General features: G+C 31.5%; 1 protein-coding gene across 6 annotated transcripts; it reads left to right on the top strand.

The window, feature by feature from the left end:
• Positions 1-5,116: 5,116 nt before the first annotated feature.
• Positions 5,117-9,611, top strand: LOC120080465 (protein DA1-related 2). Of its 6 annotated transcripts, none has more exons than XM_039035123.1 (12): positions 5,117-5,766; positions 5,953-6,113; positions 6,716-6,803; positions 6,903-7,017; positions 7,205-7,331; positions 7,544-7,627; positions 7,818-7,937; positions 8,058-8,270; positions 8,344-8,406; positions 8,507-8,625; positions 8,910-8,977; positions 9,067-9,611. In XM_039035123.1, the coding sequence occupies exons 1-12, from the start codon at positions 5,721-5,723 to the stop codon at positions 9,408-9,410; spliced, it is 1,548 nt and encodes a 515-aa protein (XP_038891051.1). In that variant the 5' UTR covers positions 5,117-5,720; the 3' UTR covers positions 9,411-9,611. The 6 variants fall into 6 exon arrangements, with proteins under 6 accessions (XP_038891051.1, XP_038891048.1, XP_038891047.1 ...); XM_039035120.1 differs by having other exon boundaries at positions 5,929-6,113; positions 7,211-7,331; XM_039035119.1 differs by having other exon boundaries at positions 5,929-6,113.
• The last annotated feature ends 5,663 nt before the right edge of the window (positions 9,612-15,274 follow it).

Below are 15,274 nucleotides of genomic sequence, written 5' to 3'. Positions count from 1 at the left end.
TCATTTTTATCTTTGAACTTTGAAATTCATGATACCATTTATGGGTAAAAAATAATAACGTAAATGATTTTAATATATATTTTGAAATGAAATAAGAAATTTTTCAAGGAGTGGCAAGTCCTTAATTTTCTATATATAGTTGCACATAATAACACATCCACTTGTAATTTTTTGCACATCTATCACTACAATTTCTATCCTTTAATTTATTTTAACAAAATATATATATATATATATATATATATATATTATTATATAATAATATATGGAATAATTCTAAAGTTCAAACGGATACTTTTGTTAAGAATAGAAAAATCAAGTCCCACACTTGCTAGGAAGAAAATGATCATATTGATATGAAGGCCATTTTTGAGTGGTTTCAAATATAAAGACATAAAAGTTTATATCCAAAATAGACAATATTATATACTTATAATATTGTGAAGAGATATATGGAGAGTCATTGCTGTTATCAGAATTTTTTAAACAAATTTGAAAGTTTCAAGAGAAAAAAAATGAAACTTTTCAAATAGGAAAAGCATAATTGAAAAACCTCCTCCAAAGTTGAGGGTTATATGTACCAATTTGAACAACATGGGAAAAAGTGGCAACCTTTGAACTTGAAATTAACATTAAAAAACATGTTGGGTAAAAAAAAAAAAAAAGTCTTAAACCATGTGGTCTTGAGTCAGCAAAACAGTGTCTTTTAGAAGAAGAAAGAAGAAAAAGAGGAGAATTATATTGTCTGTGGATTTTGCAGAGGAAAAACAATACTAAACAAAGAAGATCGAAGAACCTCTACTCAAAAATGCCTATATAGATGCTTTTCTCACCACCCTATTAATTTCCAGAAGAAATAAAAAAAAAATAAAATAAAATCCAAAGGCAAAAGAATCAAATTTCAATATATGGCCTTTGCTTTGTTTTCTTCAACCAAGAACAAATGCCTATGAAAATGGGACAACTTTTTTTTTTCCCTTTTTTTGCCTTATTATATACATATAAATGGAAAACTAAAGCATTTTTTTTTCCTTTTCTTTTTAGTTGGTTTTAATTTATTCAGAGAAGAGATCAGATCCCTTGTTAATTGGATATTAGAAGGGCAAGAGAGGGATTGCTTTAAAACTAGGGTTTTCAAACATGCTATGTTGGTCCCCATATATATATATATATATATATTCTATACAGCCCTATAAAGGAATGGTTGTGAGATGTTGTCAAAAAAGGCTATAATTTATTAGAAAATGCAAATGAACTTTGAAGTTAGTTTCAGTTATTTTCGTATTGTTTCTAGCTAGTTATCATTGACTTTAGTTTAAAATTGATTCAAATATGTCACTGAATGATTTTGTCGTTCAAATGGACGACAAAAACTAGAATATGGTTTTTAAGTTGTCTAAAAGCAAAACAATTATGTAGGTGTGAGACCCCTGATTTAGAAAAATAAACAACAAACATAAGAAATATACCAGTAAAAATCATTAGGCAATCAATACAAGGAGTGAGTTACTTTGAAAAAAGAAAATTAATGGAAAATGTGGCTTGATCACGGAGTGATTTCTTAATAATTATTGTGATTTATCATGTTTCTCGTTCGTTTTTTAAAAGTCGCTACCATTCATATATATAAAATTGTGTTACTTGTTTTAACGATAGAATTGTTCAAAGGGCGTAATTTAATTAAATTTTTTAAAAGCTATTTAAAGGATACAAAAAGCTTTAACATTTCAATTCAATGGTGTTGAAACAAAATATAACATATGTGATATATCAATTTCATTATTGATAACATGCATATTGTTGAAACTTCTCCCTCCCAAACCACTTTAATATATATATGAAATATTCTCTCTCTATCTGATAAATTGGATTAAATTAATAAAGTAGCAATGTACAGAAGAATAATAGATGCATGTGATGAAGTATATAGGTTTAAATAATTTGATAATTAAAGTGGATTATTCCTGCTGCAAAATCTGTGTTGTTTGTGATAGAGGGAATACTGCCACCCAATCATTTATATATATATGAAGTCATCAAAGAGATAATAAAGAGAACAAGAACTTTAATTTTGGAGATTATATTGATTTTGAAAATGGGGTTATGAGTTTTTTTTTTTATTATTATTATTTTAAGAATATCATTGGCTTTATAAAGATTTTGATTATCATTTTTATTACTTTAAATAAAATATTTACAAGCTGGTGCAAGGATTGAAGAATTTTGATCAATTATTCTAAAGGAAAAAAAAAGTTATCTAGCTGCCACCCAAAAATTGGTTTAATGGCTAAAAATCAACCACTTGGACAAAAAAATGTTTTTGTTTTTGTTTTTGGACAGATATCCAAAATAATAGTTATATCAATTTAAATCCTAAACTTTCATAAGTGTATATAAATAAAAGATAATGGAAAGTTTACATTGATATACTTGTGAACTTTAAAATTTAAATTGATACATTTATGAAAGTTTAGGATTTAAATTGATACAATTATTAGAGTGTATTTTGAATATATTTTCAAGTGTTTAATTTAAAAAATAAGTCATTTTGAAAAAAAAAATTGGAGTGTTTAACAAACCACTCAAAATAGTTTTTGAAGTGTATTTTAAACCATTTTTATCAAAAGTGTTTAAATAAAAATGAGCTTTTTGAAAATTACTTTTTTCTTAAGTCAATCCAAACGAATCATTAATTTGAGGATTGATACACTTATGAAAATTCAATGTTTAAATTGATGTACTTATGCAAATTTAGAATTTAAATAGATATAATTATTAGTAGTTTGAGATTTATATTGATACAATCACCAAAGTCCATTGATATTTACTTTATTTTTCATTAGACTGAAATTGGCCCCATATAAGAAGTTTTGAAACAAAGGGAAAAAAAAATACAAGACAACTAATTTTCAAAAGAACATGGTTTTTATTCATTTTCAAACAAAACTTTTAAAATCAATCCTCCAAATATTCCCTAGAGTAATAAATAATAATAATAAAAATAAAAAAAGGAAAAGGATTTAACTTCTTAATTTATTCAATAAACCACTTTGGATTAGGAAACTTTTAATTAGCTGTTGCCTAACAATACAATTGAACTTTGAAAACCCCTTAAAATCCACATCCACATGGAGCAAAAAAAAAAAAAATAAATAAAAAAAACATAGATAAATTAAAACAAACAGCTTTATATTACTTAATAATTTTTTATTTTGTTCATGTGTTAATTCATCAACTTTTTTGGTTCTCCAACAGATTTAAGCAAACCCATTAATTTGTTTAATCAAAAGTTTGTTCTTTTTTTATTTTTTATTTTATTTTATTTTATTTTTTTGCTTTTATTGAGAATTTGAAAGAGAGAAAAAAAGGTATGTTTGTTTGAATGTGGCAGATCTCATGGGGATGCAAAAAGAGAGAAAGGGGGAAAAAAAAAGTTGGTTTTTAGGTTTCTTCAAACTCATAAGTAGCAATTCCTAGATATTGTGCCTTGAAAGTGACATAGAAGCTTCTTTACAATCACAACCCAAGGAAATATCACAAAATTTTTGGTTTCTAATTGATATATATTTCATTGATATATATATATAAAAATATATATTTAAGTGCATCCCGATTTCTTCGTGCATCCAAATTTAACTACTCATAAAAAAAAAGTTTGAAATGTTTTAAAAAAGAAATAAGAATAGATTGTCACGTGATGAACTATGATTAAACAATTGGATGATATGCACATAGCATAAGTTGCACCTATGTATTTTTCGAAGAAAAAAGCGAATATTTTTAATATAACAATAGAATGAATTTTTTTTCATACTAAATCAGATCATATTATTTGTTATAAAGAAAATTAAGAATTATGTAGAATCTATAAAATAAAATAATGTAAATGTCCATGCAAAGAAGAAGTATGTACCGATTTTCTCCGTAAAAAACTAAAATTCTATCAAAGGAAGATTATGGAAATTTGGATTTTTTTTTTTCCAGAAGAAAATTGAATCCTTTATTCTTGTGACAAACATGAAAATCATGTATGGAAAAGACATTTCACCATTTTTTTTTTTTGTTAACTGTTTATTTAGAACATAGGATTTTGACTTAATTTAATTTTTCTTCCTATAATTTAAAAAGTTTCCATTTAAGTTTGGGTTTAACTTCAATTAGTTCAATGTCTATAGCTTTAGAAGTTCTAGTTTAATTCTTAGAGAGAGTTAAAAGACCACAAATCATTTTGTTTTTTACTAAATTATAAATTGTAAAATATCAACTCATTGACATGTAAATAAAAATATTATCACTTATTCAACATAGTACCAACAAAAATGATTTTTTAAAACAAAAAAAAAAATGATTTGTGAGATATGACAAACTATAAGAATTAAAGTAAAATTTTATGATCGGAATAAAAATTAAGTCAAAATCCAATTAATTCTAACTTTTTAAAGCCATAAAGACAAAAATAAGATGGTATTCAAATTACTCTACTAACCCTTAATTACGTACAAAAGATAATACTTTTATTTTAAGAGAAAAGCACCTTTAAACCCTTGACAAAACAAACACACTTTTGAAAACAGATCACAAAGAAAAAACAGTTGGAATTAGATGCAATGTAAATTCTATAGCACACATTTTTATTTTTCCTTCAAATTTATGGGTCAAAAATGAAAGATTTGTTGTGGGAAAAAATTTAGATTATGTTTATATACTTCAATTAATATATATATTAGTAAATAGCTAAAGCGAGCATAGTTAATTGTTATAAGTGTGTTATTAACAATGCAGCTCATAATTTGAATTTTTCTACTCTTATTATAGTTAAAAAAAATTATTATAGTGAATAATAAACTTTAGATGTTTATTTGTAAATTTAAACTCGATAGTTATTTGTTGTGGTAGTGATAGATAATGAAATTTTGTTATATTTATAAAGAAGTTTGATTATTTTTTTATTTGAAAATATCTCTGAAATATATATTTAAAATTTTTTAAAAAATATCTATCAATTGATATTGATATTTTTCGTAAAATTGATGCCGGATATTTTTGCGACATCGAGATTTTAGGGGGGGGTGAAAAACATTGAAGAAGAAGGAGGAAGATGGGGCAAAAGGGAAAAAAAGAAATAAAATGGAAGAATATCCTGAAGGGGATGTCAACGAGTTCCCTGTTTCTCACGGTGCAAAGTTTTTGTTTTTGCCCACTAAAAAAGCAAAGCAATTGAAGGTGTTTTAATGGAAAAAGAGAGAATTTAAGATTAAAAAAGAAAATTCTTCAAATTGTTCCCATCGAAAGCGTGTACTAAGCAAAACCCATTTCCAATTTTCAATCTATGTATACAAACTTGAGCGTACACACTGTCTCTAAAAGATGGCTTTTATGCCCATTTCCATGATTCTGAGCCCTTCTTCCACCGTTGCTTTATTGATCTTCCGCCTCAGCAGATTCCCCTTCATTTTTTTCCCTTCTACTTTTCTCTTCATTGCTTTCCCAAGCCAAGAATCTCTCATCACTTCCTTTCTCTCTTAGAGATTCTCTTCTTTCCCTCCCTATCTCTCTGTACTGCTTTTAACGATGCTTAATTCATTGTTCTTCAATCCCTTTTCTTCTAACCCCTTATTTCCCCTTCTTTCTCTCTGGGTCCTTTTCGATTTCATCACCCTTTTTCGTTTTTATCATATTCCGCCGATTGATTTACGATCAAATACCCTTTATCGGTTTTCATGGCTCCTTCTGGTCTTAATAATCTTTCTCAGCCTTGCATTTCTGGTATCTACCCTTTTCATTGTTTTTCGTTTTGATTTTTCATTTGAGGGTTTAATGAACTCGCAGCTTTTGTTGGGGGGGGGGGGGGGTTGGGTTCTTTTTGTTCTCTTGGGATTTTTCCTTATGGATTTCTTCTTCTTGGGTTTCGTCTTTGTTGACGAACAGGGGATTTTTCTTCCTCTTACGCAGAGAAAAAATCTGGGTGGATGAAATGGTTGAGCAAAATTTTCCGGTCAGGAGCCAACAGGGGAGGTGGCGGCGGTGGAGGCGGCGGCGGTGGTAGCCGTCATCCACAACAACTTCTTGGTGATCAGGAGAACATGGTCTGGCGAGCTCCGGCTAGATCATCGGTGAACCTTCTGTTTTCTTTTCTCCCTCTCTTCAGTTTGATCTTCTATGGTTAGCTTATCATTGAGATATTCAACTTTTGTAATGAGGTTTCATATATTGTCTAGACAAAGCATATGATGTAACAGGCTATCTTAGTTGACTTTTTCTTTTCACTTTTTTGAGTGGATTGGGATAATAGTTTGTTTGTTCTTTATGCATATAGCTAACTGGAAGTACTTCAAGCCCCCTTTTGCCTTTCTTTTTTTTTTTCCCTCCTTTTGGAAAGAAGAAGAACTAAAGTTATTGTAGTTGATGGTAATCACAGTGTTTTATTTGGTTTGTACTGATTTGAACAGAAACCAAGGTGATTATTAATCAATCAGTGGTTTGTTCATTCATTTTTAAAGGACTTGGTACTTGAACAATCTTTGAAATTTGAACTATGATTTTCTTTCTGTGATTCTGTTGTAAATAGCCAAGGGAGCATGTATAAGCAAAAGCCCATTATAGTGTAAAACAGGGATAATAAAGTAAATCTGTTCCATTTGAATAATGTTGGGGAAGAATGAACTGCATGTCGGTTGAATGAGTACGGTTCTTTATTGAATTTTTATTTGAACAGGACGATCCTTCTAGAGCTCAGAAGGAGAAAGAAGAACTAGATCATGCGATTGCACTCTCTTTAGCTGAAGATTTAAAAAAGCGAAATCGTATGATCCCCTAAACTGAACTTGGATTTTAAATGTTTCGCACTTTTCTCTCAAAAGGGAATCATTAAGATCGATTCATTCTTCTTTTTCAATTATCAGGGTCTCGTTGGCGTACGGACAATGATGAAGCAATTGCTAGAGAACTGCAGGACAAGATGAATTTATCTCCATATCCTTCTTTTGCCCCTCCCCAGTTCCATCCCATTGACTACAGGTATAATGTTATGTTGTCCATCTGTATCATATCCATAAATGAATCTTATTCAATTATCTTTTCAATCTACTCACTTTTGTATGTGACTTTAACTTAACTAGACAACAAATGCCTTTTTCAAGCATTAAGATTTTGGGATTAGTTCATAAAATGGTCTAATTGCTATATGCATAATCTTGTCTTGAAGTCACAGATATTGTGGTGGCTGCAATCGTGCAATCGGCTATGGCAATTATTTAGGATGTATGGGCACCTACTTCCATCCTGGGTGCTTTTGTTGTCGTTCTTGTGGTTATCCTATTACCGAGCATGAGGTATTCTAATATTCTATCCATCCTTTGGTCTCAAGATCCTAGCTCTGCTTTTCTTCTCCTAGTTATGTTTTCCACTCTGTTTCCTTTTCCTTCTCATTCAAGTTCAAGGCTGAATGCAGAGATTTACTGTTTAAAAACAATGTCGAGCATCTCTATCATGTAATTTCTTAGTCTTACCAGTTCTTTTTTTTTTTTTCCTCTGTGGATTCAAGTTTTCATTGTCTGGGAAAGATCCATATCACAAGTCCTGTTTCAAAGAGATGACTCATCCAAAGTGTGAAGTCTGCCACCAATTTGTAAGAATTTCATTATGGTCTTCATGGCACTTTACTTTATGTATCACATTCCTGTTAGATTGTGAGGAACATCCACACATTTGTCGGACCGCATTGGCATCTTTCATTAGCGAGTATAAAGAACTTGTCGGATCTGACATTTTTCTTTGATCAAATAGATCTTCCTGATTCTTTGGTTCCCAACTTTCAGATCCCTACCAATCGAGCCGGTTTGATCGAGTACAGATGTCATCCTTTTTGGTCTCAAAAGTATTGTCCATCACATGAGCATGACAGCACAGCCCGTTGTTGTAGCTGCGAGCGTTTGGAGGTATGAATTAAAATAGTTAAGATCAATTCCCAAAATGATAAGTTATTTACTTCCATTTAGCTTGGATGAGGCTGAGGTTTCTCCCTCTAGTGCTAACTACAATTCCATATGATTTTGCAGTCTTGGAATGCAAGATATGTTTCTTTGGGAGACGGACGGAGCCTATGCCTTGAATGTATGGAGTCTGCTATCATGGACACAGGAGACTGCCAACCACTCTACCATTCCATCCGAGACTATTACGAAGGAATGAACATGAGAATCGATCAGCAAATTCCCATGCTTCTAGTTGAAAGACAGGCACTAAATGAAGCTATTGTTGGGGAGAAGCATGTAATAAACTATCTTTTACGCCTTTTTTTGTACCTATAAAGCAAGTCCTCTGATCAACACCTTTTCTTTACAGGGTTTCCATCACATGCCCGAGACTAGAGGTTTATGCCTTTCTGAAGAGCAGACTGTCACCAGTGTACGTTTTCGTAGAGTTGTATTGTGTTTTCGTTCAAAATTGTAGGGTAGCGATCAAGCTTTTTATAGGTATTAAACTTGTTCTCATTAATCATGTTCAGATCCTTGGGAGGCCAAGAATGGGGGGGCATCGACGACTTGTAGGAATGAAAACTCAACTGCAGAAGCTGACTCGTAAATGTGAAGTTACAGCCATTCTTGTTCTTTATGGTCTCCCAAGGTAGCCATTCTTGATGTTATACTTTGATATTTATTGAAGATTCTAATGTTTGCATGAATATAATCTAAAATGAGAAAAATGGAACTTGGAACTACTTTTAGACTTCATGATGTTTGAACTTTCCAAGATCATTTGTTAAATTGTTAATTTGTTTCCTTCGGACACGACGACATGACAGAAACTATAATGTGGTGAAATGTTTTCCAATATTTGAGCATATATCTATCTTCTATACCATGACTCTTCTGTCGAGTTTACGTCATCCACTATTTTTATACTCTTAGCTTCTACAGATTACTGACAGGTGCTATTCTTGCCCACGAGTTGATGCACGGCTGGTTACGACTAAAAGGTAAAGCTCCATCTTCTTCCCTTTCCCTTTTTATGAATCTTGATCCATACGCTTACTTCGACTATTGATACAACTGGAAATTACGGTAGGATATCGCAACCTTAATCCGGAGGTAGAAGAAGGTATCTGTCAAGTGCTTTCGTACATGTGGCTTGAATCAGAAGTAGTAATGCCGGGGTATAGATCAGGACCTTCGACATCTGCTGCATCCTCGTCCTCTTCTTCTTCCTCGTCTCACTACTCTTCATCATCAAAGAAAGGCGGTAAATCTTCTGCCGAAAACAAACTGGGTGAATTTTTCATGCACCAAATAGCGAACGATGCCTCGGCAGCTTACGGGGAAGGGTTCAGAGCTGCTAATGCAGCTGTGAATAAATATGGCTTGCGTCGAACGCTCGACCATATTTTCATGACTGGAAGTTTCCCCGTGTAATAAAATGATGTCATGTGGTTAGTCTGATGTGGGGAGACATTGTTTTTGTAACCAGATAGAGTTCAATATAGAGAGTTGGAATTACTCTGGTTTAGACAACATCTGGTTCAAAAGCAGTCTCCTTTTCTAATAACATGTATTTCTTCTTCTTAACTTGGTGTTAAAAGTCTCAACTCTTTAGCTTCTTTCCTTTTCTTTTTTTATTGCCTACTTGGCCTTCCCTTTCCTTCCTTTCCTGAATTTAGCTGTTTTTGTCTACTGTTTCATATCTCTTTGGGGAAAGAAAACAGACGAGCAAAATAGAATGGGGAAACAAAGGAACAAAATATGATAAATTTTGGATTTTGGGAATTAAAGATTTAAAAAATGGAAATAACAATGCTTGAATCCTGGCCAATTATGACGAAAGTTGACTTAAATTCTTAAAATCACTTGAAATTGACCAGGATTCATGAATTATCCTAGTTGGAAATCGACAGTTTTATGAATCCAGACCACAATTCTCGTGCGTCATGCTATTAAATTGTAATAGATTTTCATTATTGTCATGTTTAATTCGTAATGAAATTCGGTGATTTGGTGTAATTGTTTATCAATAGATCAATTGTAACATATCATAATCGTAAATGTAATTGAATTGTTTTTAAGATTGCATTTAGTTAAAATTATGAATTTTGTCAAATTTATTGTTATTGTTACCTTTACTTCCAAAGGTCAAATAGTAATGATAACAGAAAAAATATCAAAATTCATTTTTTTTCAGGAAAAGTAACAATAATAGTAATCGTAACAATACATAATTTTCGGATGCAATTGGATTGACCACTTTTCATTTGTAAGTCAGTTTGCGTTTTTTATTACAAATTTGGAACTAGACCTAGATTTCAGTATGAATGTAGAATATAAATAAACAACACAAAAAATAATCAAATAGGATTCACTCTCCTCATTACCATGGACTTACTATGTTTTTTCTTAGGTAAATGTGGCCTATATTTGAAAAAAAAAAAATCTATAAAATTTTAAAAAGTAAGTGAACATGTGAATATAACATAACTAGGAGAACATTTTTTTTTAATTTAAATAATTTTTTTGAATTCTTTTGTTCTTATAATTTTTAAGAAATATCCATTAACATCGACATTTTGTTTGATATTTTCATTGACACATTTCGGCAATATCTGATCTCAATATTTTAAATTTTGGATTTAATTTTTATTTGTAGTTTTTGAAATAAGTGACTTTATAGGTAAAGTTGCAAATTTGGTTCTTAAATTAATTTGGAGAAATTTAGATTTTTTTAGTACAATTTGTGCAGATGAAGAATCAAACGTTCAACTTGAAGGAAGATCATATCAATTCTCGTTCAGCTAAGATCACTTTAGCTAAGAATTTAAATTTTACTCTCTATAGTTTGAAAGTTAAAATTCATCCACATTTCATCAAAAAATTTATCCAACCATAGGAACTATTTATAAGGTTTACCATGCCATAAGCATAAAATTGCAACTTCAAAACCGTAGGGACTAAGGTGTTTGGGGCATTTAATTGTTGGTTATTATAGTCAATGTATCATAATAGTTTGTGGTTTATAATAGTTAAAGGTGTTCAAAAAACCTGAAGACCTAAAAAACCCAATCATCCTAATCCAGCTCATACAGTTTGTGTTGAGTTGGGTGCAAATAAATGAAAATTTTAGGCATTGGGTTGGTTCATAGATTCATTTAAAATAACCCAACGCAACCCAATCCTGTTGAGTTTTATGCCCTAAACTCGTGGTTTGTAAATAAATAAACAATTTATTTTGTGTCTTAAATTTACATAACTCTATTCAATAAATCAAAATCTAGGGTTATCCACATGAGACTTGAACAATATGTAGTTGACATGCAGTGGATTATGTTCAAATAATAACCTAAAGGGTCTATAGTATATGGATAAGGTTGGATGCCTTATCTAGGTCCATAAGGTTCTCTTGCTAGCTCATCAAGGTTTTTTAAAAAAAATATTTTGAATGGTTCAAATTAACTTAAGAAATGCATATTAAATGTATATGATATAATTAATACAAAATATAATGTATATAGATAAATTATTATACAGTTAATTATGAATATGATTCAAATTTAAACTATATAATATAGGAGAATTAATATATTTGAATGTGATTCAATTATTAAATTAATATGAATAAGATTTATATTAAAACTATAGGTTGTATATCAATATGAATAAGATTCATATTAAACCTATATGTTATGAGAGAGATATATGTTAAATATGATTTGAATATTTATTAAATTAATTTTTTTTATTTAAACAAACTATTAATTAATTTAATTAATTGATCATTTTTAAATTAAATAAACTCCCATGCTATGTAGGGCATTATGGAAGCACGAAGTTAATATTCTCACAGACGTTAAAAATATAGAAGGTATGTATTTTGAAAGAAGTTATAAAAAAAGTTATTTCTCTTAGGGTGGAAGGCTCTCTACTCAATCTGTTGGGCTTGCTAACTTAATTTCTTGACCAAGAAAAACCCAAATGATGAAAATGTCTTCAGCTGAAAAGACCCACAATCCAAAGGCCTTAGTTGATTTGCTTCAAGACCTGGTAGGTAGATCGCTTGGCTCTGGTTGCTCCACAACCTTCCAACTTATGTACAACATGTGGTAATCACCACTTTCGCTGCTTGATGGAAGTGACACCACTCTGATAGGAAAAAGAGAAAATAACAAACAATCTGATTTTCTTTCTCTCTCTCGTTTCAAACTTCTGTTTATAGAAGCTTTCTCTCTAACCCTCTTCTTGTTTGATTGTTGGCGTGAGTTTGCTGTCTGAATGAAGAAGAAGATGAAACATGCAATGTGATAAAGAGAAAGAAGGAAAGAAGAGCTACACAAAGGTGTATGTGGTTCGATAATGGAGTGCCTACATCCACGGGAAGGAGAAAAACTTTTATTATTCAAGAGCTAAGTCACTTTTTTACAGATCTTGTAGCTTTCTTGTAAGTTTATGAAAGATCTCACTACTAAATGTAAATGATGCAAATTTATTCTTTGAGCTGATACAAGTAGTTACATAACAAATTGTAAAGAAAGTGTAAATAGCCGTAGAAGTCTTGATTTGTATGCTTGAGCTTATTTTTATACTTCAAATCTCCACCTCAAGCTCAATATGCAAGCTTTTCTCCTTCCCGATTTAACTGGTCTTCACCCCTTTTCAGGTAGCTAGAAATCAATCTGACCAAGACAGTTGGAGAGCTTGAGCTTTGAAACAGGTTTGGTAAGCATATCAACAACATTCTCAGTGGTGTAGACTTTGTGAACTTCAACTTCACCTTTTTCTATTATGTCCCTTACGAAATGATATTTTATATCTATGTGTTTGGTTCTTGAGTGGTATTGAGGATTTTTGGAAAGATGAATGGCACTCTGGTTATCACAGTAGACTTTTACTACTTTTTGATTGATACCAAAGTTCTTCATCAACCCCTTTAACCACAATGCTTCTTTTATAGCTTCCGAGAATGCCATGTATTCTACTTCAGTAGTAGACAGGGCTGTGATTGACTAAAGGTTTGTTTTCCAACATAGTAAATTAGGACCATATAAGAATAGATAACCTGTTAATGATCTCTTTTTGTCTTGGTCACCTACAAAATCTGAATCAACATATCCATATAGCTCTAATTCTGTTTCTTTTGTACTTTGATATGCTAATTTAGATTGTTTAGACCATATTAAGTATCTTAATATCCATTTTGTTGCTTCCTAGTGCCTTTTTCCAGGGTTAGACATGTATCTACTGACAAGACTAGTACAATAGGATAAGTCTGGTCTAGTTGATATCATTAGATACATTAAACTACCTACTGCTTGGTTGTAAGGGATTAATTGCATTTGAGTTAAATGTTCTATATCTTTTTCCTTAGGTGAATTAGCTGAGGAGAGTTTAAAATGACTAGCAATAGGTATACTAACAGGCTTAGCATTAGACATATTGAACCTTTTAATAACTTTTTCATAGTAGTTTGTTTGACTGATGGTGAGGATAGAGGAAGCCCTATCTCTGTTTATTTCAATCCCAAGAATCTTTTTAGACTGACCCAAGTCTTTCATGTCAAACTCTCTCTTTAGGAGATCTTTGACATGTTTTATATCCTTCTTGGATTTCCCAGCTAGCAACATATCATCCACATAGAGGAGTAAATAGACTTTGTCCTTATAGGTAGTTGAATTAATATAAGAACAAATGTCATAGGTACTCCTTTGAAACCCAATATTCTCTATGTAGTCACTGAATCTTCTGTACCAGCATTTAGAGGATTGTTTAAGACCATATATAGATTTGTTTAGGAGACAATAAAGATCTTCCTTTCCTCTTTTTTCAACCCTTTAGGCTGAACCATATAGATAAACTCTTCTAGATTTCCATGAAGGAAAGTTATTTTAACATCTAGTTGATCTAATTCAAGGTTGTAATGAGCAATTAGAGACAGTAGAAGTCTGATAGAGTTTTGTTTTACTACTGGTGAAAAAATTTCAGAATAATCTATGCCTTCCCTTTGAGTAAATCCCTTAACCACTAACCAAGCCTTATACGTAGTTTTTTCTTCTTTAGTAGAAACCTCCTTCAGTTTATATATCCACTTGGAAGCTATAAGCTTGTATCCTTTAGGAAGAGGGGCTAGGGTCCAAGTGTTGTTGACACTGAGTGATTCCATTTCTTCACACATAGCTTCAATCCAAGACCTAGCATTAGGGCAACTCACTGCTTCTTCAAAAGTAGCAGGTTCTTGATCATTAGGAACTATTGTGGCATTTAGAACTAGGTTCATGTAATTAGTTTCAGTATACCTAGCTGGAGGTACTATCACTCTTCTTTGTCTATCCCTAACTAATGAGTACTGACTCAAATCAAGTTGAGTTTCAGTATGCTTAGTAGACTCACCAGATTTTTCCTCTTCTTCTTCAGATTCATTAGGAGGATTGTGACTAGTGGATGAATCTTTAGGTGCCTCCACCTCAATCCTAGCAGTAATAGGGCTTTTAGGAACTTCACAGATTTTTTTTTTCCTTTTGCATAAACATCTATTTCTCTCTAAAAGTAAAATCCCTGCTTACAACAAATATTTTCTCAATAGGATTCCACATCTTAAAGCCTTTAACACATTTTGAGAACCCAACAAACATACAATTCACTGCCCTAGATTTTAGTTTCCCCTGACTTTGGTGAATATAGCCTACACATCCAAATACCCTTAGATTATCTAGGTTAGGAGAATGTTTTGTCCATATTTCTTCAGGAGTTAGGAAGTTTAGGGAAGAATGAGGACACCTATTTAAGGTGAAAACAGTGTAGCTTGCTACCTCGACCCAATACTTTTCACTAAGAATAGCATCTGAAAGAAGACATCTAACCCTTTCCATGATTGTTCTATTAAGTCTCTCAGCAACTCCATTTTGTTAAGGAGTAAATCTAACAGTCCTATGCCTAGTTATGCCCGTTTCTTTACAAAACTTATTAAACTCTTCACTATAGAATTCCAGTCCATTATCAGTTCTCAGGTATTTAATTTCTTTAGAAGTTTGCTTTTCTATCATGAGTTTCCATTCCTTAAACATATCAAACACTTGGTCTTTAGTTTTAAGGAAGTAAACCCAACTTTTTCTTGAGAAGTCATCAGTGAAAGAGAGTAAATACCTTGAGCCACTTAGGCTAGGTGTAGGAGCTGGACCCCATAGGTTTGAATGAATATAATCTAGGCACATAATATCTAAAACTAAAAACCGCAAAACTTTACGAGATCTTGCTGTCGCCTTCAAGTGGAGGTTCTTCTTTCAAAGCCTTCTTTGGCC

This window comes from Benincasa hispida, chromosome 6 (assembly GCF_009727055.1).
Source record: "Benincasa hispida cultivar B227 chromosome 6, ASM972705v1, whole genome shotgun sequence".
In the NCBI taxonomy this organism is placed as follows: domain Eukaryota; kingdom Viridiplantae; phylum Streptophyta; class Magnoliopsida; order Cucurbitales; family Cucurbitaceae; genus Benincasa; species Benincasa hispida.
This window is presented reverse-complemented; position numbering and strand designations above follow the sequence as displayed.